The sequence below is a fragment of the Hevea brasiliensis genome, chromosome 6 (genome assembly GCF_030052815.1).
Source record: "Hevea brasiliensis isolate MT/VB/25A 57/8 chromosome 6, ASM3005281v1, whole genome shotgun sequence".
NCBI classification, from domain to species: domain Eukaryota; kingdom Viridiplantae; phylum Streptophyta; class Magnoliopsida; order Malpighiales; family Euphorbiaceae; genus Hevea; species Hevea brasiliensis.
Window position 1 is genome coordinate 15,860,697 of NC_079498.1, and position 26,454 is coordinate 15,887,150.

The window sequence follows — 26,454 nt, forward strand, 5'->3', positions numbered from 1 at the left end:
AACTATCCTACACATGACTTGGAGCTTGCTGCCATATTATTTGCTTTGAAGATCTGGAGACATTATCTGTATGGGGAAAAGTGTTACATCTACACAGATCACAAGAGCTTGAAGTATTTGGGCACCCATAAGGAACGGAATTTGAGATAAAGGAGGTGGTTAGAATTAATTAAAGACTATGACTGCTTGATAGATTATCAGCCAGGAAAAGCAAATGTCGTAGCAGATGCCTTAAGTCGTAAGACTATGGCTAGTCTAAGAGTTTCTCCTTTGTCTATGGTATATGAGTTAAGAGCACTGCATGCTAGTTTGGAGATAGATGATGAGGGACAGATGAGAGCTACATGGAAAGTAAAACTGATGTTGATTGATCAGATTAAAATGGCTGCACAAAATGATGAAAAGTATCAGAAATTGACGGAAGAAGCTCAAGATGGTAAGAAACCTAGATTTTCAGTAAATTATGATGGCTTATTGCTACACTAGGGAAGAATGTGCATTTCAAATAATGTAGAATTGAGATAAATTATTATGAAGGAAGCACATGACTCTCCTTTTGCTATGCATCCCAGTGGGACCAAAATGTATAGAACGGTAAAAGAACATTATTGGTGGAATGGGATGAAGAAAAACATAGCAGTGTATGTAGCTAAATGCCTAACTTATCAGCAAGTAAAGGTAGAGCATCAAGTGCCAGCTAGTTTGCTACATCCATTGTCAATTCCAGAGTGTAAATGGAAAAGAATCATAATGGACTCTGTGTTGGGACTTCCTAGAACACAAAAGAACCATGATGCAGTGTGGGTCATTGTGGATAGATTAACCAACTCTGCTCACTTTCTACCAGTGAGGATAGACTATAGCCTAGACAAATTGGCTAAACTATACATTGATGAGATAGTGAGGCTTCATGGGGTGCTAGTATCGATTGTGTCAGACAAAGATCCAAGATTCACTTCTAGATTCTGGGGTAGTTTGCAAAGAGCCCTAGGAACTAGATTGAACTTCAGTACAACATTTCATCCACAAACAGATGGCCAATCTGAGAGGGTGATTCAGATATTGGAGGATATGCTACGGGTTTGTGTGATTGAATTTGAAGGTAGTTGGGACACACACTTGCCTTTGATTGAATTTGCCTATAACAATAGCTACCAATCAAGCATCGGGATGCCTCCATATGAAGCTCTGTATGGTAGGAAGTGCAGAACTCCTCTGTGTTGGGATGAAGTGGGTAAAAGGAAGCTGATTGGCCTCGAAATTGTTTAGCAGATAGAGGAGAAGATTAAGCTTATCAGAGATTGACTCAAGGCTGCATCAGACCGACAGAAATCCTATATTGATTTGAAAAGGAGAAATATTGAATATGCAGTGGGTGATAAGGTATTCCTCAAGGTTTCCTCTTGGAAGAGGATTATGAGATTTGACAGAAAGATGAAACTGAGTCCTCGCTTTATTAAGCCATATGAGGTTCTGGAAAGAGTGGGTCCTTTGGCATACCGATTGGCATTGCCTCCAGAATTGGAAAAGATGCATAATGTCTTCCATTTATCTATGTTGAGGAGGTACAGATTAGACCTCTCTCATGTGTTACCAGTATAAGAGATTGAAGTGAATCTAGACCTCACTTATAAGGAAGAACCTATAGAGATTCTGGCACATGAGGTGAAGCAACTAAGGAAAAAGCAAATACCATTGGTTAAGGTGCTATGAAACCATCATTCAGGCCAAGAGGCTACTTGGGAGCGCGAGGAGGATATGAGGAGGCAGCAGCCATAACTGTTCAGTGATTAATACCAGGTAAAATTTCAAGACAAAATTTATTTAAGGAGAGGAGAACTGTAATACCCGTATAATAAGCAGTCTATATATTCTACTGTTCTAGTGACTAGTGTCTGTCCAGATAGTCAGGATGTCTAGAACTATATCTTTGACACCTAGAAAAGCCCTAAATAAAAATTAATAGAAATTATATGAAGGAGAAGTGGAAATAAGGGGAACAAGGCATAATGGGTTAAATGAGCCGAGCCGAGGTCACAGCGATGGGTGACCAAAGTGGAAAGTGACTGTGAGCTCAGTTGCTGCCCTAATTTCGTGTGGGACCCTGTGACATCCTAGGCCTAGGGATAATTGCAAAGTTAATGGTAATGTAAAAATCACAGAAAAGAATAGAGAAACAATTCAAAAAATTGAATCAGGATTCAGGAAGCAATCTTGTGCTATTGGAAAAATTGATTAGACCGATAAGGGATAATTTGGTCAATTCACCTTTAGAGGTGACTCTTGGCCTAAATGTCCATTAACATGTATGAAATTAAAATATAGAAAGAGAGAATTAAAAATGAACAAGTGTAGAGAAAGAAAAGAAAAAGAAAAGACAATTTCTAATTTCAATTCTTTTATGACATCACCATGACATATTGATGACATAATTAAAATTTTAATTTTTAAATTATGAAATTGGGGATAATTATCACATTAAAAGACCAATAATTAAAGAGAAATTCTATCTTCTTCCACCTTCCATTGTTGTCATCCCCTATGGTTCTTTTTCCTCTTCCATTTTTCATCCTTTCAAAGCTCAAAATCTCCTTGAAATCTCCCTTATTTTCCATAGCCACTTGAGTAAAAGTTTGATAATTGAGTGTGAAAAGAAGATTGGGAGCAAAAGGATTGAGTGAAACTTGAAGATTAGGAAGATTGAGGAGAGCACCATTAAAGGTAAGTTGATTTTAAGTTCCATTCTTATATATATTGATTGAAATTGAGTTCAAATATGTAGGAATAATTTAAGAAAGCATGAAAAGTTATGCATGAATTTTTAATGTAAGAAATTTGGCCAACAATTGAAGTTTATGGTTTTTATGGGTTTTAAATGAATTGAATATGAATTGTAATGTGTGGTGAGGTAGTATGCATGATTTGTGAAGTGAGGTAGCTTGAATTTGTATGAATTGTGAAGTTGAGATTAGGGTTTGGGTGAAATTAGGGTTTTCATGATAGGTTACTCAATTGATGTGGTGATGGTAAATTAAGGTCACATGAGGTGCAATTGATGAGAATTGATGCCAAATGGATGAAAGAAATTTATGGAATTGTAATGAGTCATTATGTTGAATTCTGGACTAATGAGTCCAGCTAGGTTAATAGGCTATAAGTTGAATTGCATGACTCCAATTGGTGTAAAGCTAATTGGAGATAAAATTAGGGTCATAATGCTACATTTTTTATGAAGGAACCTTGCCTAAAAAGTGACCACAAGTTGGTCTAAAATTAGGTTGAATTCGGATTTGGTACCCTGTTACTGGGCAGAATTGATCAAATAAACAGTACATGTTCAAATGGTCATTACTTTGTGTAGAAAGGTCCAAATGACCTGATTTTTAAACTATTGGAAAGCTAGGACATAGTAGAACAACTTTCATGAAGAACACAAACCCAAATTCTAGCCATAACCTAGTCAATTGGTCAACCAAATTTGACTCACCAAAACTGCCAGAAACATTGCCCAGAATTCTGGAATCTAACCAATCCGGCCAGTTATGGTTAAAAGATGATAACTTGAGCTAAAAAAATCCAAATGGAGTGATTCAAAAAGAGAATTAAAGCTAAGACATTAAGGAACAACTTTGATGAAGAAAAGTTGGCCAAATTTTCACTGTAGATAGGTCCAATGGAACAGTAAACCTAAGTGACTAAAACTGAAATTTCTCTTAGAGAGTTTTGAATTCAATTGGCAATCAATGCTAACACAATTGTAACCCAAAATGTAGTATGTGGGTGCAATTAGAACTAGTATACCCCTTAAGTATGAAAAAGTCAACATTTTGAAATAAATAGTGAGGTGAATAGTAACCACAAATGCACCAAATGCAAAGGACTCAAATTTTATAAATCTATTAGGGTAGATTAAGTCTACAAATTTAATTGTTGAATTATTTATTAGAAATGAGTTGAATGAGTATTGAAACACTTTAAATTGTGTGTTTCAGTAGAAAAAGATACTAGAAAGAATAAGGAAAAAGTGAGTCAAGGCAGAAAGGCGACTCATTAGAGGTTTGTGCACAACAACTACCCCTTTTTTATTTTCAAATTGAATTTTGAATGAAATGAGTTGTGAAATTAATTTATGGCCTTATTTACATTGAATACTTTGATTGACAAAATTTTGTGTTGCTAGCCCCAAATTTTTGGGAAATTATTTTGAATAAAATAAGAATGTAAATTGATTGATATTTTTGATGCTTAGAAAATTATTAAATTAGTTTGAAACCATAGTTATCATGACTATATGTTTTAATTCCTCACTAGTTTGCCTAGTGGGACGAATTGGATTGTATTCTCTCTCTAGCTGAATGTTGGGGTGTGTGCCAGTTGAGGACGAATTGGATGAGTACTCATATATTGTGCTTGCTAGCCTTGGTATTCCTCATCAGCCTTTGGCTATTGTAATGAAATGGATATTGGTGTCATAATTAAGCTATGTGACCTTTCAAAAGAATTTGTGTTGTGATTTATGGAATGAAATCTGACTTTAGAAATATAACATGATTTATACGTGTTTAATTTTTCAATCGATTTAATTTGGTAAAATTTTGATTTAATTGTTGTGTAAATTATTATTACTTTTTTTTTGTTGTGCACCACTGAGTCTTTAGCTCAGCGATAGCTTTTTATTACTGTCGCAGGTAGAGAGGTAGATAAAGTAGTATAGTAGGCTGCTTATAACTTGGAGTGTTCAGCATTTTGGAGTTATTATCGGGTATACAGATTATACCCTTGTAAATTTTATTTTAATGTATATGTAACTATATGTATGTACATTAGCTTTGAGCAGTTGTGTAATAAATTTTGGAATTTATTTTTGATATGTGTAAATTGTTATAATATAAACCTCTTATTTTATTTAATGAAATGCTTCAGTTTATTTTTTTATGAATTGCTTAAAATTGTGCTGAGTTGAGAATGGATTGTGATGAGAATATTGGAGTTTGGGATTTAAATATATATTGGGAGTGTTTTTCACATGTTTCTGAAGAACCGTTTTCTCAAATTATAGACGGCACTCTGCCGAATTTTCTGTAAAATTTGTGAGAATTTTAAATTAATTAAAATTTTGATTGATGACTTAATTTCAATTAAAGGTTTTTACTACCTGTGCAAAAGTACCCACCACTTTAAAAAGAAATGAAAATTGGTTTAAAATCCCTAGTAGTATATTTAATGGATTATCGGCAGGCGAAGTTTGGTGATTCATTAGGTATGTTACGGGATCATGTGATACCTTACGGAGAGGTATGGTGTGACAAGCGTTGTGGTAACTTTTCTAGTAGCCCACAAAAATCTAAAACAGTATGCTACACATCTCTACAAACTCATAATCACACATAGGTATGCAAAGCAGAAACTAGATATAAAAATGACAGTGCAAGGATGAATATGGACCCTATACTCCACATGTGACTCCTAACCAGACTCTTCTTAAGGTCTTAGACATATATTTTCCTAACCAGACTCTTCTTAAGACCTTAGACATATATTTTCCATGAATCTGGAACCTAAGCTTTGATACCAACTTTGTCACGACTCAAATTCTGGGCCAGATTAGCACTAGGACTTAGGTTACCATAAGGCTCTCGAGGCCCGTAGTAAGCCCAACTAATCTCTAACCCATCCATGAAACCTATATTTTGAGCTCAATTTTAAGAAATCAACTGGACAGAGTTTGACCATAACATGGACCATCCATCGGGGAGTTCTTAACTCACCCAACCTGTAATCTCAAAATAAAACCATTTGGGGAGCTCAGCTCACCCTTACAATCATCCACAATTCAATATAAAATCTAATGGGAGTCCAACTCCCTCATCCAATAAGCCATTCATCCACACATTTACACATACATTGATTAATAAGTTTATAATCCCAAAATAATTAATCTTATAGTCCCAAGCTAAATAAAATGGTTCTACATATGTGGAGATCTAAAATTAAAATTTAACAATAAAAATTATGAAAATAGAAATTAATGGACCTGTGAGGAAGAAAGCAGGTTAAACACAAGAATAAACTCTCCTGTAACCTGGAAAAATAGGGTGAACAGGAGTGAGTGTTTGACTCATAGAGTAAGATATTGATTTTACTTACAATTTCTATAACTATCTAAGTCTAGTGCATTCTAAGAGTGAAATGCATCATCTTCACACATTTTCAAGAAATCAAGCCATAATCACATCAAAGGCAATCTGGAGCACTCATACACCCATGTGTCATATCCATACTCACACACATATATATATATATGGGAGTTGATCCTCTGTACAGCTCTCTTAATTCCAACCTCTGCTAGCGAGATCAACTTAAAGCTAAACTTTCTCTTAATTTCCAAATGCGGGGGCTAGCAAGATCAACTCAAAGCTGTGTCTACCCTAACTTAACCATAATAAGGATTGGGTCCCAACGAGTCAAGCTCCAGCCGCGTCTATCCCTCCTACCCATATCCATATACATACCACATACACGCCAACTCACACACACAGCTCAAGATCGCCATAAAACAACAATCATAGCAATATCATCAAGAACAAATGCAATATAAGGTATGCCTAATTTTTACTACATATATATATGTATAAGTAATGCATGAGCATGCCTTGAGTATATATAATACTATTAAAATTATAAATAAAATCAATATCTACTCACTAATTAATTGATAGTTACTGCGGTGACTAGATGGAGGGGGAAGGCTAACCCGGCTCACCTAAACATTATATCAAAAATTTTATTAATATTTACTTAAAACAAAATTTTAAAGAATCAAGGGACAATCCTAAGTTTTGCCTAAAATCCAGCAAAGTTTCCCCTATACTTAGGACCTACCCAACCTCCAAATTACACTTCTAAATTACAACTTCCACAACCATATCTCATCAACATCATATGGCCTCTCCTGGGCCCTTCAAAACAATCAATGCTCATAAATTTGGAAAATTACATTTTAGCCCCCATAATTAACATTTATTATAAATCATTCAAACGAGCTCTAAAATTTCTAAAATTTTGTCCTGCAGTTCTTAGCAATATTGTAAAGCTAATACAAAATGAATTATAATTTTCTGGTCTCCCACGAATATTTTATGGATTTTAATCTAAACTTGGCACTAGATAACGGATGAAACTTAGGGTTCGGGTTTACCTACACCAATTCTGACACTTGAATCATTTTTGGTGCATCTGAAAATAGTGGGGTAGCATATAACTTTGACCCAATTCCGAAGTGGTTCTGGCAGCTTATTTGCTCGGCATGAAATTACAGATCCGGACGATGGTCGAATTTCTATGAAATGAAAGTATCTACACGAAGCCCACAACACTAAGGATTAGAATAAAATTGTTACAAAGTTAAATAAGCTAATTTGAAGCTAAAAAAAAACACTACAAAGTCTGTGGGACACACCAAAGCCACGAAGCTCTCATCATGCAGAGCATGCCGGTACTCTCGGATCAATCTCCATGGGATTCCTGGTTTAGAAGAAATTTAGCCCAAAGGTCAAAATGGGCTAAAATTTTCAAGCAAAAATTAGACAATCCGCTTGATGAAAATATGTGTTCTTGGTATCTATGAAAAACTCTCGAGGTGTAGAAGAGTTTTGGGACAACCTGATCCGATTGGTGGTCGGATCAGCCAGATTTTGGCCGGGAAACTCAAGGGTCGAGTGCGCGTGAGGGAGAGGAAAAAGGCATGTTTTCCAGTGATCCAGGTGGCGGCCGGCAAGGAGGAGACTCCCAGGTGGGGCGCCGGTGAGCTGGGGTGGCAGGGGAGGTTGTCGACCGACAAGGGGGGGAGGGAGGAGAGAGAAATTGAGAGAAATGGGAGAGGAGGTCGACGCACAGGAGAAGGGGGGAAAAATTTCGAAAAATTTACCGAAATCTCAGAAAAAATTTTAGAGTTCAAATATATTTTTGGTTTTACCACATGATCTTTAAATTAATTTTTAAAAATCAATGAAATTTATTGTCTTTAGAAAATCAAATCCGATTTTTAGAATTCAGAAAAATTTCAAATAAATTTTCATAATATTTAATATAATAAAATAATAATACTTACATACAAAATAATTATTTAAAAATTAGGGTGTTACAAAATTAGTTTCCATATAGCGATAGACTCACCCTAGGGCTAAGGGAATATTGTGCCCTCTTGGAATTTTTTTTTAAATTAGGTGTATATTATAGTAATTTGTTATTTGTAAGTAGAGAAATCTGAAAAAAATGATAATTTAGAAGAAAAATTAAAATCATTAGCCCATTAATCCAATGATTATTTTGCTTCAACTCCTTTAATTTTAAGGAGAAGTTTTATATTCTTATTAAATTTTCTGGTAAATCTATAATAAGCGATCAATTTTAATGTGTCCTATTTCTGAAAAGAAGTATTTTCTTTTTAATTTATATAGTGTGATATATATTTCAATTAATGAATACTGTTTTTTTTTTTTATATATATAATATCAGATAACGAAGTTATACAAAATTTAGAGGTTATGAGTCACTGTCAGACATAAAATTTTTATTTTTATTTTATTATTATTATTTTTTTTTTCAAAGGATGTTAAAAGTGGTCTGAATAGGGTAATATTAGGGATTAAATTTATTGGTCGTTGCTTAATTTAGACAAAACTATATGCTTTGGGAATGATGAATTATATAGTAACTATTTAATATGGCTTATCGTCGCTATTAAAAAAAAAAAGTGTCTATCTTCTTTTTGCCTCCATCATTATTAAAAAAAAGAGAACTAAATTAACACAAAGTACAAAAACGCAAAAACCAGAATCGAAAATGTGAAACGAAGGAGATGAAAGAGAATTGGGCCTGCTCGTTTCCTTCATCATCTCCTCTCTCTCTCTCCACAAGCACACAACATTTTACTTAACTTTGTTCGTTTTGTTCCACAGACCCACCTTCATAGCCCTAAGCCAAAGCCTAAGCCTTTCCTTCTCTATCCACATCTCCCTCTTTGTTCTCCTCCCACGACCTTGCTTCCCTTCCTTTTGCATGTTCCTGTTTGCACCTTGCCACACTCCTCTCTTTACCCTCTCTCACCTCGCCCGCCCTCAATCACAGTTGCCTATTACCCTCACTCATTCCCTTATGATCAGTTCCTACGATTCCATGATTCAGTTGATGTTAAAACAGATCAATGAGGAAGTTGCATTGATGCAGGATACTAATTAAAGCTTCAAGCAGACGCTACTCTTCTATTTAACTCACAGTGATAGTGCTCTTCTATTAAACGTATATATATAATTTTAGTGAACATTGTATTTAATTTTTATTTTTTTTTAATCTAACTTAATCTATAAACAAATTTATCAATGAAAATTATGTAAAATTTTATATTATAGTATCAATAAATATGTTATTAACTTTGAGATTATATTTATATGGATAACACATATTTACAAGTATTAACAATAAAATTATTACGCAAAGCATTTAGAAAATAAAAAATAAAAAATAATTATTATAATATATTTATGATAATTTATAGCCTTTTGCAAGAATAATTCTGTTTATAAACATTTTTATTTTACATATATTTATTTTTAAAGGTGATATATATATTTAGTTGGACCCCTTAATTAAAATTTCTACGTTGTTTACTACTTTTTTTTTTCTTTTTTAATCTACGAACTATGTTGTAATTTTCTTCTATAGAAAACCAAGGAAAATGATGTCAAGTAAAACAAACGCGAGGTTGTATGTAGATTGGCATGGTTTGGGATATGTTTGGATTACGGTGAAGGAGGGGTAAATAAAAGTAAGGAGGGGTAAGCGAGTTTTGTCTCTCCTCTTGGGAATGGGTGATTTAATGGAGCATAAGAGCAAGTGAGGATAAGTCTTAGCCTTCTTTACCCCTCAAACTGAGTTGTAAGGAGGGGTAAGGATGGGAGGTGAGAACTATAATTATTTTTATTTATACACCCTTCACCCTTCATTCATCTCTTTTCAAACATGAAAAATAAAAATTACCTATCTTTACTTTTCCATTAACTCACCCCTTCCCAAATATGAAATTATTTTTATTGTAACATTCCTTACCTTTCCTCTTCCTTATCCTTTCTTACTCTTTCATTACTTGCCTTGTCCTCACCCCTTCCAAATAGACCCTCACTAAATGCAAAAAGCTAACATCTCTTGTTTACATATGAGAAAGGTCATATCAAAAGCTAACATCCCAAATGACAAAATAGATACTAGAAATGAAGCTTAGTTGGAGTCTCATGGCAGGGAGATGATACTCAAGAATTATAATAAACAGAAAGAGTTTAACTAGACTGAATGCTTTTCCATAAATCATCTTCCCTTGATTTCAAAGGTAATTAATTAACACAAAATGAAGCTTACCAGCTCAAAACTCTAAGGTTGATCCAAAAATAAAATAAAAAATAAGGATGATAACTGAAAAGAAGAAGAAGAAGATAAAAGCTGAAGTTTATAGCAGTCAACCATGCACTAACAATTTCTCCAAACCAAATTAAAGGTTGAATCACATTAATAATAATAATAATAATAATAATAATAATAATAATAATAATAATAATAAAGCAATTTAATTATAAGTTGCCAATATTTGTCAAGGTAAATTTGTTATACAATCTCCATGAAAATGCACTACTTATATTGGAATTAATTTGCATGCCATTCTCATCAATGGAAAACGATAAAGCCTAATTAATTAGCCAGAAAATCCCCTACCAATGATCGATTAGTATTAGAGAAAGGATGGCTCCACCATGTGCAACATGCCATTCTCTGAAGCTTGTCCAAAGCAAACATTCTTTTTACACTTCTAAGGTAGATAAATATAAGGCAAGGAATAGTTTCCTTTGTTTTCTGCTCCTTTCCTATTTAATGTATATTTTTCTATGGCTGTCAGAATTGAAACTTGTTCTCATGCCTCATGCCTTAAGCACAGACTTGGGTCATCAATTCTGTGCTTAAACAGACACATCAAAGTTAAAATTAGGTAATTAATGAGTTTTAATTTAATGATATTAGATTTATCTCCAAGATTGTACGAGTTTTTGAGTTCAAATCTCAATCAAAACTAAATAGATTCTCATTAGTTAGCCTATACATGTGGTGGAAGCCTAGTTATTGGCAAATCACAATTTCTCATGTGAGGATAATCTTGTTTTGCAACTATGATTTTCAAGAAATTCAGAGTAATATTTAAATATTAAAATGTATGTATGATCGACAACAAACAGTTGCAAAGTTTAAAAGTTGACACCCATAAGCTTAGCCTTCTAATAAATGCACATCTCAACTTGGTAAGTTTTAAATTTGAGTCTCAACTTCCTTTATAAAACCAAAAAATTAAAAAGGAAAAAGAGTTTTTATAAGAGATGAGTGCAAATGTTTCAAAATAGTCACAAACTTGAAAGACCCAGCAGATAAACTATTGAATCGATTCTAGATCGACTATTCTTTCTTGAAAATTCATATATATATATATATACACTATCCTTTCTTGAAAATTCTTAGGAGAATCTAATTAAACATGAACCATACAATCTGAGCACTCAACCAAGGATGACATCTATTTATGTGCATGGCTGACCTGCATCAAAATAATCATCAATTTTCAGCTAATCATATGTATGCATGCTTTGTGTCCATGGTGAGCAGAGAGAGAGAGAGAGAATCATCACAGATAAAGAAAGTATACAAATATAAGATTAGATCTCTGTCAGACTTTATCTATGTACAACAAAACAAAAACCCATACAAGAAAAAGCTAAATTCTGTGTGAGCTTCTGACATACAACCGTACCTTTTTGATGATCTACACAAGTATACCATAACTATTAATTTTTTTTTTTCTTTTTAGATAGATACTCACCAGTTAATTACCACCCCATCTTGATCCTTGTCCTCGTCTACACAGCATCTTCTCTATCTTATTATTCTTGTTTCAGTACTTCCCTTTCCTTTTTCCTTTCCAATATATGATCATTTCGAGTATTGATCCACTATACTTTGCATCACCTTAACCTGCGTGGCAAGAGATGCCATATAATGCGCAGTTTCCTCCAACAACCCACAAATATCCATAGTTTCCCCACCAGGAACCAGCTTTCGAAGCATATCAGTCTTGTTCATCTCTCCTGAAGCCTTATTTCTTTTGATAACCCTTTTCTTCTTAGAAGCCAAGAATCTATTTCTCAAAATTCCCTGGAACCTGACACGGTTTCTTACCTTCAAAAGAAGTGCTCGGCTCCAAGCCCTTCTCGACCCAACAGCACGAGCCATGGAGGAATAAGCAGCAAGCTTTATCCTACGGGTTCTTCTGCAGACTTCCTCATCAGAAGGAGGACCAAGCGTTATTGGTCTTCTCATCCTGGAAAGGGAAATGAGAAATCTACGAGCAAACCTGGTTGTTGTAGTAGAATTTGGGTGGACTGAAGTCATGGCTACAAGAAGAAGAACAGAAGAAAAGAAAAGAAAGAACTACAGCTAGGGTTTGTGTAGAGAGAGGGCGAAGCGTGTCACGGTGAATTTTTATCCTGTGATGAATCCTAGTACTAACTAACTCTGACACAAGCCACTTTATGGGTATGAATAATGGAAGAAGGACAAATGAGCATTGAAGATTGGAAGTTGGAGATTTTCTTCTGACATAAAGGGGGCCTCTTGCTTCTTGAAAGGACAAAAGGCAAAATTTCATCTACAGTTAATCACAACCACCCAAAATATTAATTGTTATCATTATAATCACTGTTAATTTATTATTGTAAGCTCTCAAGAAAAAAGAGAAAGAAAGGTAGAAGAGAGATTTAATTTTATTTTATTTTCTTTCTTCTGGGTTTATAGAAGAAGAATTGTGAATCTTTAGAGGAGCAAATATGGGAAAGGAATTTTTAGATGAGGTTAGGGATTGAATTTGGACGGCTAGAAGAGAATTTTAGACTTTGGAACCAATTTATTTTTATTTTCTTTTGTTATTTTTTTTGTAATAATTTAGCATTGTTTATTTATTTATGTTTATATATAATAAAGATGGGTTGTCCTGTGCCCATTTGTCTATTTCCATTAGAGAGCGTGTTCTTCACGCAATCTCTCTTTGTGCGGTAAAAAACTAATAATTAATCATGTAAGATTATGCTTGCCCCTGTGTCTCTATTTTGGGAAAGATTGGTGCAGCCCTCCTGAAGCTAGAGTACGAGCCACGTCTAATTGTCCGGTATGTACGCGTGGATTACACGCGCTTTAAGAGCAAGAGCAAGGAACTTATTTTTATTTTTATTTGAAAAAATAAAATCATTTTCAAGGAATCGGGTTGGAGAAGTGGGTTGGTGGACCCACCAGGGGCCAACTACCACATGGTCGCACATGGTTCAGTTGCCCACTTGTCTGATGGGAACCTTTTCCCTTTTCTAATATTTGATTACTTGCTTATCAATTGATGCTTTATGTTTGTGTTAGGTTTGATCCTTTCTTTATTAACCATCTTACTTGGACTCATAACCCCACTCCCTTTCCTCTATTTTACAATCCTAGCCCTATGTGAGAGTTTATTAAATATTTCACAGGATATTATATTATTCAGTGCTCTATCACTTTTCTTAATTTAAGAAAAATTTTGAATTTTTATTTTTATATGAATCATTATTTTTTAGTGTATTTGAAGTATTTTATAAATTTCTTTATTGTCTCACTTTAGTTTGGTGTAATATATTTGTGCTATATATAAGATTTGAGTAAATCTCCTTCTATTAAACTAATTTTTGGGGTAAAGTTAGATCTTGTTCATTTTTTCTATATGATATCAGAGACTATCATGTTTCAATGTTGGGCTATTTTCATATTTTCATGCCTGAATTTGAGGGATTATATTATGATACATTGATTTGGGATAAAATTATTTATACTATATATATTATTTAAGCAAAAATCTCCGACTTAGGTAAACATCCTCTCCTAAATTAAGTTACCTTTTGAAGTAAAATTAGACCTCATCCATTTTATCTATAAAATTTAATCAAATTAATTCGGTATTCAGTTAGAATTCAACTCAATTTTAAAAAATTAAAACTCAAAATTAATTTGATTCTATTTGATTGAGTTCCTTTTTTCAATCTCGAATTTAATTCAATAAAATATTCAAACTCGACCAATTCACTATAACATTTAAATTCTCTAAACTCTAAATGAAAATTTTAATAAATTCAATTAAATTAATTAATATAAATTTTTTTTTCTTTAATTTACAAATCTATACCAATACCAATTAATATTTCTTAAATATAGATTATCATTGCCCTACATATATATTTATTGATAGATGTAAAAAAGAAAAAATTCTATGATTTTGAAGGACCTAAATTTAAAATAGGAAGACACAACAAAATTGTGTATAAACATGAAGATTGAATTAATCGACAAGTTCGCGTGATTTGTACAATAGAAAATTTTCTCTCAATCTATTATTATCATTATGATTAACCATTTTATTCATCGTTTAAAATCAGTTACTATTCCAAAGGTTATTTTACTCTATACAAATTATTTTTGAATAAAATATTTTAATTATTTATGTTTATATTTTTTTTTATTATGATATACTCATCTTATTATTTTTATTAATTAATTATAAAATTTTATTAAAAAAAACCATTTAAAATTATATCTAATAACTAAAGTTAATATTTTTAAGGAAAAAGTATTAAAAGTATAATGTGATTTTGTCTACATTTTAGGGTTTGTGCTTTAAATTTTATCAAAAATTATTTTGAGATTATTTTTATTAGCATTTAAAAGGACAATTTATTTTAACACCGTTAGTTTTACTGATATAGTAGTAAAAAAATAATTTTTTAATATAAATTGTCTCATAAATAAATAAAAATTGAAAATTAAATTTTCATTTTTAATTATAATATTTAAATAAAAATAATCTAATGGACAGAAAAAGTTAAACGTTTTCGCTAATTGGTAATTATATTTAAACATTCTAATTTTTTTCCATATATACCAACTTTTTATGTTGGAAGTAATAGTGTCACACCTCAAAATCAATTTAGAGAATTTTGAATTTTTATCTATTTAAAGCAGTGATTGATAAAAAAAAGTTTATAATTAATGTAATTTTATTGTGAATAATAAAATAAAATTTAAAATCTGCATTTTACTGTTGTAAATTTTGATATTTTTGTACAATTGTTCTCAATTTTAAAAATTAAAATATGTAATTCAAAATTATAATATTTAGATATAATTACTCATTAGTAAATTTTTTGTGGAATTGAGCTTTATAAAAATGAAAATAAAACAACTGGATATTGTAGGCAATTTGTGCAAGACTTTTAAAGAATGGCATCATTGCTAACTCAGAAAAAACACAAAGTTCATATGGATCGCAGCATGTGAACAAAGCTTTTAAAAGCGTAAAAGAATGTTTGACCACAGTCCATAATTCGACCTATTATAATTGAAAGAATCAAAGTCATTCATCAATATTCTTTCACAAGAAAATAATTTAATTTTTAACCTCTTAAAATTTAACCCTTTTAAGGATTAAATGTTAGGGGCCAGATTAACAAGTTTAACGAATGAAGTAACACCATATTTTATTTAAATTTTTTTATTAATGTCTTACTAAATATCATTAATTATTACTTCATTAATTATTTTTTTTATCTCATTAATAATTATTCTTTTGAAATTTACAAGAGTAATTTTTTTTAACTCATTAAGGTATTTTAAGTTTTCATCTTGATGCATGTGATGCAATAAATGCTATTTTTTTTTCATTGATCGATTTACAAGATATTTCGGTATTAATTTTTTGTTAAAAATCTATATGCCTTAAATTTAAAATTATATTATTAACAACATCTCTTAGTTTATATTCTTAAAAAAATTATATAATTTAAATGTGTTTAAGTTTAATTAAACTTAAGCAAGGTCAAGTGTTCGATCCTTGTAGATGGAAGAGATACTTAATAGAAGCATTACCCTTTAGTGAACTGCTCCGACATGAACATGATTAATTATGGTTCATTAAATTGGGGATACTTGTAAAATATTTATAAAAAAAAAATAAAGAAAAAGATTATTATTTTTGGAAGGAGATGGATTAAACATAAAATCTATCCAAATTAAAAAGAATACAACCCAATAAATTATGTTTGCGGAGTTGTCTTAATTTCTAAAATTTATATTCATATATATTATCTACATAAATTAATTAATAGTTGTTTGAACCTTGAAGAGTATGCCAAGGGCATTGTAGGGATATTGGAACTAATATTTGGAGAAAATATTAAAAAATAAAAAGAGGAGATAATCAAACAATTGTCATCTTCTTTATTCTTTATAATTAATTATTATGAGAAAAGAAATGAGCTAATTCTACGTGACATTTCAACAACGATATTTCAATGGATTCTTTATCTCGTGCCTGCCTAAATTATTTGTGTTGTGAACATCTCATTTGCTTTTGATCGGTTACTTATTTTATTTCCAAATAGCTTAATTATTTTATTTTATAAATTACGAAAATTAATCTTTTTTTATTGTAGAATCTTTAATAGGATATTAAGAATTGAAATGGAGCTTAAACGTTTCTATCAAGGTGATAGATCCATCTTATCTAATTCCTTTTTTGGATTATTTGAGGGAATATTTAGTGTTAACTCCACAATGTGGAGATGTTTTTTTCCTCTATATGCGATTATTATTATTATTTTTTTTAAATTTTGGTATGATGATATATTTATAATTTTTTTTTAAGTAGTTGGATTGGTGAATGGAGATTTAAACTTGATTCTACAAAGTGAATGATATGCCTTTATTTATTAAATCAAAATAGAATAAATGATAATTTATAATTTAAAAAATTAATAATTATGTAAAAAAAAAAAACTCTAAATACCTCCCTTCCTTATCAATTAGGGTTCTCCTTTCCTCCTTTAGATTTCCGACTTGGGCAGTCACTGGCGAGTTTCCCACCGGTGGCTTCCTAAATATATATATATATATATATATATATTAATTTTTCTATTAAACTTCCAGATCTGTATTTGTTTAAAAAATAAATTTGAATTTATTTATTTAAATTTGTGTTCATTTAGAGCAGATTTAAAGTTTTCTCCCAATATTGAGATCCTACTCTCAACATTACTACGATCTTATTTTCTCAGCATAGAGGGGTTCTATTTGTTTCTTATTGTATTTGATGGGTTTTTTTATCATTCGAAATACAACGCAGATCATTTACTTCTTTTGGTTAGAGACTATAGATATTTAAATATGGATATTAATCTTCTATCAATGGAGTTTAATAGCGCCTGTTCCTCTATTGATATTTGATAGTTTAAACTCTTTTATGAATCATAAAGATAGTAAGTTCTCAAAAGAACAATGCTGCAAAATATTTCTTTGGTCATTCAAAATGAAATAACCAGTTACTATTCAGAAAATTATTCTTCTTTGCTCAGATTATATATGAACAAAAGTTTTTAATTATTTATATTTATATCTTTTTTTAATAAAAGGATTATGTTATACTTATATTATAATACTTATTTATGAATTATTAAATTTTTTTATAAAAAATTAAAATTTAAATTTTCATATAACATTTAAAAATTATTTATCTTAAATGTATTACATCGATATGAGATAATAGATACATCATTAATATTGTCTGAAAAGGAAGTTTAGTTTTGATACGAATTAATCAAAAAATATTTTAGTATAAGTAAAAAAAAAAAATGTTGATAGATAAAATAATTTTAACCTTGTTCAAGCAAATTAAATTCAAATAGAATAAAGAATTATTATTGATGAAATTTTCAAATACTATTGTTAATTAACTCAGATTTAATCTTGTCCTACTTAAGACATCATTTGAAGGTATTGATAATTAAATTGATAATTAGTATTAAATTGAGATCCTTATGTCAAGATCAAAGCTAGTGGTAATTGGAAGTTGAAATGAATATCTTATCAATTGATTTATTTATCTTTTAGTGGGTGAATGTGATGGACATTCTTAAAGATAAGAAAGGAGGCGCATATACGCGTACGGCTCTTCCTTGTAAAGAAATATTAGTGGAACTTGTTTATTTGAAGCCACTTTATCAACCACTTAAAATTCCTAAAAATATTGCAATCATTTTCACACATGTTCCTCACATTTTATTTTCTTCCTATTAATTAATTAATTTCTTATAAAATAAAAAAAATAGTTAATATCTAAAATGTAAGTAAAATTTTGAAAATATCTATTGATAAATAAATTTTTAAATAAGAAAAATTTTCTATTCTTAAAAATAATTTCAAAAATTATTAATATATGGTATTTTTAAAATTTTATATAATTTTTAAATTCTTTTTTATTTCTCACAACTGCATATTAAATTTAAGTAACAATTTTTTAATAGCAATTATAAAATTATTATCTTTTTACATATAAGGCAATAATTTTCTAACGGTTTAAGACCATTACAAATTAAATTGATGAATTTTGTAAAAATTTAATAAAATTATTATTAAAATTATTATAATAACAATGATTTACACATATTTAAAACATCAATTTTATCCGCTGTAAAAACATAATCAAATCGCTATTTTACATGTCAGCAACAGAGACAGATATAATGGTTCTCAAACTGCTGTCATTGACTTATGGCTATAGTTAAAGATATAGGACAGCTGTTTTTCATTACTGCCGTAGATCCATTATGTAATAGTGTCTGAGAAATACAATAGATTTATATATATTTATTTTAGAACTTTAAATACTTTTTAATAGTTGATTAATGAAAATTGATAAAAAAAATTCACTAAATTAAATATTATAGACTAATTAATAAGAATTTACTAATAATTAAAGAAAAATAATTATTTATCCAACATTCAAACATGAAACAGTTGATATGTGTACATTTGAAGCTCTTATTGCTATAATTTTTTTTTGTTCATTTTATTGCTGGATTTTTAATTAAAGCCTCATAACATTTGCAAACAATCTAATGATTGTGGAGTAAGCTACTATATATTTTTAAGTTTTAATTATATGTATATTTAATTATTAAAAATTAATTTTAACAAAAATAATTTGACTCAAACATAATCTATGTCAAATAAATTTTTTATTAAATATAAATTTATAAATTAAATTACTTATTAGAAACAAGCTCGGAAATTACATGAAAATTTACAAACAGCTCCATCAAAACTTGCAAAGAAAGAAGTTTATAAGAGTTGCAGCAAACAACCAAATTCAATATTTGAAATTATAACTTCTTCCATATTTTTAATTTATAAAAAAAATTATGATATATGTATATATATTAAAAAAATTCTTATCCTATCCATGATGTCGGCTAAAGGAATATGGCAGAAGAGAAAAGCAAGTAATAAGTTGGCAAGCAGTGAGCCTCTTTCAAGAGTTGGCTGTCTCCGTCTTTTATGTAATCCTAACATGAGATTCTCTCTCTCTCTCTCTCTCTCTCTCTCTCTCTCTCTCTCTCTATATATATATATATATATATATAATTTTATTTCGCATATAGATATCATAAAATTCGAATCTTCCATAACTTTGTTATATGTGGTCAGAAAAAAACCTCCACAACTTTCATTTTAATAGAATTAACTCTTTTGCTAATTTCCAAGCCAAATAAGAGCTTCAAGAATTGAATTTTTTTTAATTTATTAAATTTTAAAACAATTCAAATTTTAAATTTCATAATTCCAAAAATAGATTTTAATATTATTAAAATAAAATTCATTGGTGAAGACTTAAATCATATTTAAGTTGCAACTACTGCTCGATGATTATTATTATTATTATTATTATTATTATTATTATTATTATTATTATTATTATTTAACTATTGAAATTCTAAGATTGATTTTTGAGTGTTTGATAAATACTTCATTGATAACCAACGATTAAACGCTCATTTATTCTAGGTGGTTTTTGCAGCTATGTTGAATTCAATGTGCTTATTTTGGAAGGAGTGAGTATAACTAAAAAGTTTTCTATTCCAATTGGGATTTGTTGTGCATCGTAAAAACGTATAAATTACAAAAATATAAAGTAAATATATAAAATATTAATATTTATATGGTATTTACCCTATTTATATAGGGTTACATTAACGGGCATGTCATATACCATTATTAATAAATATAATCATTAATTATAAGCTCAAAACTATACTACTCATTAACTCAATTACATCTAAGAGAACCCTCATAAAAATTGCTCATAGTAAAAACATTAGTTAATTTTTTCAATTTTCTTTAGACATAATCAAATATATTTACTACTACAACTATTATACCACAAAGAGTGTCTTCAACTATAATGAACAATAATCCCTTCCTCTTGGATTATGTCTTTTCTCCACTTTAGGCTAAAACCTCTTTCCCTCATAAGACTGCAATGGGCAAGAGTTTCTCATCAATGGACAGAGTCAAATCCTTAGCAATTGGCAAAGCTCCTCTTTACAATGGGTAATAGCCTCACTTCATGGGCTGAAAGCCACTCTCCATAAGCAAAGCTACTATTTATAAGCAAAACCTCCCTCCATAGGCAAAACCAAATAACATTTTCATCATTCTTCTATTTATAGTGTTAATTCCCTCAATTTTAATTTGATTAGAGTTCCATTCAATTTAGAAAGAACACTCAAATAATAATTCTACTCTATATAAGAAATATTTCTCTATCATATTGAAAAAGTATTTCTTTCACACAAATTAGGTAAAATTCTCTCTCCAAATCCCACTAGGATTTTGAGTTATAAATCTAATAGGATTTAAATTCAAGACCTCACAATTAGGAAAGAAAATGAGGCAGATAATTACTGATGTTGGATCCGACCGAACCCTAATAAAATATATTTAGGTAATATATAATCAAATTTATGACAGTTGAATAATATTCGTGTCAAGTTTGAATTTTACATGTTGTGTATTTGTTACCTCAACTCATTTATATAAATAATTTATTAAATATAAAATATTTGTTTTTATAGTAATTTTTAAAATTTTTTATACATTATATTTTAAATAAATAGAATTTAAATATTTTATAGAGTTATTAAATTTTTAAAATATAAATTATTAACAAATAAATATTTTATGTAGATTTTTAATTAAAATATTTAAAATTAAACGGTTTTGGGTATTATTCGAATGATAATTAGGTTTAAAATAAATTCAAATATTGAGAATATTAATCGAGTTTGAATTTAATAGAGTTTTTTCTGTGGGTATTCTACCCATTACTATTCTTAATCATAATTTTAAAAATAATTTTAATATTACTGAGTTAAAACTTATTAGTAACTAGAAAGTTAATAAACTATAGTGATTAAAATAAAAGAAAATTATATTTTATTAATAGACTATTTTTTTGGAAAGAACATTTTTATAAATTTAAAAAGTCAATTCTAACTTATGCAAGTTTAATTAGGTAAAATAATCAATTATCAAAATTAAAAATTTTGACTCAAATTAAAAATACAAGAATAATTTGATCAAAGAATACATATATATATGAAAGTGTATCATATAGTACAATGTCTTACAAAGAAAGTATGGACAAAGAACAAATTGAAAGTGCTATATGGGTAATTAACAAATTTATCATTTGTATTTATTAAAAAATTAATTAGACGAGTGGTCCCTTGATGCCTCGTTTGCTTATGGGTACACATACATTTAACTTCCTAATTTAGACCTCTTAACCACCTCACTACTTCCCCCTTTATTTTAAAAGTGGCTCAGAATCATTACATTATCTTTCTGGCTTCATTTGTTCATTAATTTGCCTTCACTCGCACATAAAGGCAAATGATTCAGTGGCCTTGCTCTAGAGTCTTCTCCCGTGGAAGGTGTCATCTCAATCACATCAAGCGCTTCCACTATATAATCCATAAAACTACTACTTAATTATTTTTTATTTATAATTTTATTTAAAAAATTATTATTTAATTACTTTATTTTAATAAAACTATTTATTTATTTATTTATATTTTATTTACTTTTTAATTTTTTTAACTATTTTATATTAATTAATATATTTAAAAAAGAGATAAATTATTATTGTCAAGACTATAAGAAAATATTTGTTACAGAGAAAATATTTTTCTGTAAAATATTTTTTTATATTTTTTAATATTTAAAATATTTAAAAAAATAAATTAATAAAAAATATATCTTTCTTTTAAAAGAAAAATTAATTAATTTAAAAAAAAATGTCTTCTCTTTTAAAAGAAAAAGCCATTTTCTTGATTTTGATAATATAAAAAATTTGAAAACACTTTATATATATATAATAAAAAAATATTGTCACGACCCAACCTATGGACCGGACCGGCACTAGGACCTGGGCCGGCATAAAGCCCCCGAGACCCGTAGTAAGCCTAACTGTTCATTAACCCAACTCTAAGGCCCATTTGGGCCCAATTTCAAGAAATCAACCGGTCAGAATCCGTCAATAAAGTGGACCTTTCAACGGGGAGTTTTTGACTCACCCGACCTGTAAACAAAATATATCATCAATTGGGGAGCTCAGCTCACCCTCCACATACTCATATCGGCATAAAAATAAATGGAAGCTCAGCTCCCTCATCCAATCCATCAAACATGCATATAATTTTACAGGTCCACATGACGATTTATATTACAGACCCGAATCATTTAAATATTTCTAACACATGCGGAAATTCTAGGAGTAAATAAAATTACAAAACTATTGATAAACAACTGCGAAGGAGAAAAAGCAGGTTAACCACAATAAAATCCTCCTTTGAGAAAAAATATTGAACAGAGTGAGCGTTCGACTCGAGAGTAAAATATCAATTTTAACCATAATCTCTATAACTATCTAAAACTAATGCAACTTGTGGAATGAAGTGCAACATCAGCAATAAATTCACATCATAGCATCAGAAAGGTAATTTGGAGCACTCACACACCCTGTAGTATCAATCATAACATATGGGAGCTGATCCCCTATACAGCTCTCTTAAATCCAACCTGGTGCCAGCGAATTACTCAAGCTCGGACTTCCACTTAATAACCAAATCGAGGGTCCCAGCGAATTACTCAAGCCGTGACTACCCCTCGAAGGATCGGGTCCCAGCGAATTACTCAAGCCGTGACTACCCTCCTATCCATAGTCCACACCACATCACACGCACGCCAACGCACGCTGCTGCTCCAAATTACCACAACAACATCCATGGCACATCAATAGTTATGAATGCAACATAAATCGTGCCTAGAGTTTAACTACATAAATATATGCATATAAGTGATGCATGGGCATGCTTGAACATATAATAATATCGAAATTACAATTAAAATTAATATTCTACTCACAGACTTGATGACAATCATTGTGGCGAGGAAGAAGGTCACTCACGACAATTTTATTACAATCATTTAATAAATCGACTCAATACAAACAAAGAAAAGACCAATACGTCCTAAGTCGTGCGAAAATCCGTGAATCTTCCTATACCTAGGACCTACCCAACTGCAAAAGGGCTCAAAACACACTTCTATATCCACAATCCATATATCCACAACTCAATCACATCACACAGCCTCGTGGGCCCATCAAATCAATCATTCATCACAATATGTAAAATTTCAATTTAGTCCTTATAATTGATCATTTTTGCAAAAGCGCTCAAATAAGCTCTAAAAATTATAAAACTCGCCGTCCTTAGAAATATTACTAAGCTATTGCAAAAGAATCGTAATTTTCTAAGCTACCACGAATATTTTATGGATTTTGAATCCTATTTAAGCACTAGAAAATTACGAAAAGCAAGGTTCAGGTTTACCTTTGCCGATTCCGACTTCGGGAACGCGCTCGGGATTCCTGACAATGGTGGGGTAACTAAAATCTCGATCCAATTCGGAGACTTTTCCAGAATGGTTTTGTAGGAAATTCACGAATCCGGACAAGCTGTCGAATTCATGAATTGAGGATACCTACATGAAGCCCAATAATAATATATAAAAATCAGGGGTGTTACATTCTTCCCCCCTTACAGAAAATTCGTCCTCGAATTTTACACAAGTCAGAATAAAGTACATGATTACACATTGAACAGATAAGGGTACTTGCTACGCATGTCCCGTTCTGACTCCCAGGTGCACTCTTCCACTGACTGACTCCTCCACAAAACCTTAACCATAGGGATCTGTTTTGATCTTAGTTGTCTCACTTGGTAGTCCACTATGGCGACAGGTTGCTCCTCAAATGTCAAGTTCTCCTTTAGTTCTATTACATCCATTGTAGTACATGAGAAGGATCGGGAATGTATTTCTGAGCATAGAGATGTGAAACACGGGATGAGCGTGAGAAAGGTTGGGTGGTAGCTCCAACCGGTGAGGCAAGCTGCTCCAACTCTATCGGTAACCTCAAAGGTCCAATATACCGAGGTGCCAACTTGCCCTTCTTTTCCAAATCTCATGACTCCCTTCATTGGAGAAATCTTGAGGAATACATAGTCGCCTTGCAAACTCCACATCCCTCGTGCAGTGCATAACTCTTACGCCTCTGAATTTTGATCGTTCCTGATTAAAGGAACTATCTCTCAAGTGTCTTGCACTAGGTCTACATCATGCACCTTCGCTTCCCCATTTCCGTCCAACACGGAGGAGACCTATACTTTCTTCCATATAGTGCCTCATAGGGTGGCATCCCTATCTTTGGAGTGATAAGCTGTTGTTGTAGGCAAACTACACCAAAGCTAGCTGCTCATCCCATTGACCTCCAAAATCCAAAACACTCATGCGAAGCATGTCTTCGATGTTTGGATTGTCCTTCAATTTGTCCGTGCATGCGAGGGTGGAAAGCCGTCTTGAAGTTCAAGCGTGTGCCAAGTGCCTCTGCAATTTTCTCCAAAGCAGAAGTGAGCTGGGGCCCTCTGTGGATATTATGGGCCAGGAACTCTATGCAATCGACTATTTCTCGAATGTAGAGCGGGCGTCTTGTGCCCTGAGAATATGTAGTCTTCACGGGCAAGAAGTGAGTGATTTGGTTAGGCGGTCTACAATTACCCATATCGAATCATATCCTCGCGTGGTACGAGGCAACCGATCCACAAAATCCATAGAAATCATTTCCCACTTCCATTACGGGATAGGAGCTCTTGCAACTTCACTGACGGTCTCGGTGTTCAAACTTCACCTTCGACAAGTCAAGCACTTGGACACAAAGTCTGCTATGCCTCTCTTCATGCCATTCCACCAATAGCTATCTCTCACATCATGGTACATCTTGGTGGAACACAGGTGGACAACATGCGATGTATAGTGTGCCTCTTGCATGATTTCATTTATGAGATTGTCCACATTGGGCACACATATCCTAGAACCTTGCACTAGGGCGCCATCATTGGCAAATCCAAACTCACCACCTTCACCCTGCTGTACTCTTTCTATGATCTTCATTAATTGTTGGTCTTTGTGCTGGGAAACTCTAAATCTATCTCGCAGGTTTGGTCTCACTGAAAAATGAGCCAACAATACCCCTCATTTGAAAGATCTAGGATTAAACCTTGATCCATCAACTCATGTACTTTACGAATCAACTGTCTCTTCTCTGTGAAATGTGCGTAAGCGCGAGAAGATTTTACGCAAAGCATCTGCTACTACATTGGCCTTCCCAGGGTGGTACTGGATGGTGCAATCATAGTCTTCCAGAAGCTCCATCTATCTCCTCTGTCTCAAGTTTAAATCCCTCTTTTGGAAGATGTACTTCAAACTCTTATAGTCGGTGTATATCCCGCACACTTCACCATACAGGTAGTGTCTCCAGTTTTTAGTGCAAAGACTACAGCTATTTCCAAATCATGGGTGGGATAGTTACTGCTCATGCCTCTTGGTGCCTTGAAGCATAAGCCACTACTTTTCCATTCGCATCAAAACACACCTAGGCCAACTCTGGCGTCACGATTACACGGTGTATCCTTCACCGCTCATAGGTAGTGTTAACACAGGGACAGTGGTTAGACACTCCTTATCCTCATCATTATAACTGACTCTATCGAGCTCTCTTCCTGTCCTTTGGATCTTATCCACTTCCCTTTTCCTATTTTTGGTATTGTTGGTATCTTTTCAACCTGCTGTACTTATTCCTTAATTTTAGTCCTATCTCATCCTTACACCTTTTCCTTCAAAGATGTCTATCCCATCATCAACTTTAACTTTCTTTTTATTTCTTAGTCTTATCTTGATTACTAGTTTCATTACTTCGAGAATTCTAACCCTATGATTTACTCCTACCAGCACATTCTTCACCTTATGTAACACTTATAATTACTCATAGAGAATTTTTTTTTTGTACCTCCTTTTTTCCAACTTAACTATCAGAACATTATCATTCCCTACCAG

At 31.4% G+C, this 26,454-nt stretch overlaps 1 protein-coding gene across 1 annotated transcript; it reads right to left on the bottom strand.

The window, feature by feature from the left end:
- Positions 1–11,719: 11,719 nt before the first annotated feature.
- LOC110667761 (transcription factor IBH1) lies at positions 11,720–12,877 on the bottom strand. Its single transcript, XM_021828725.2, has one exon. It carries the CDS (start codon positions 12,481–12,483, stop codon positions 12,025–12,027), a length of 459 nt encoding a protein of 152 aa, XP_021684417.2. The 5' UTR covers positions 12,484–12,877; the 3' UTR covers positions 11,720–12,024.
- Between the last annotated feature and the right edge of the window lie 13,577 nt (positions 12,878–26,454).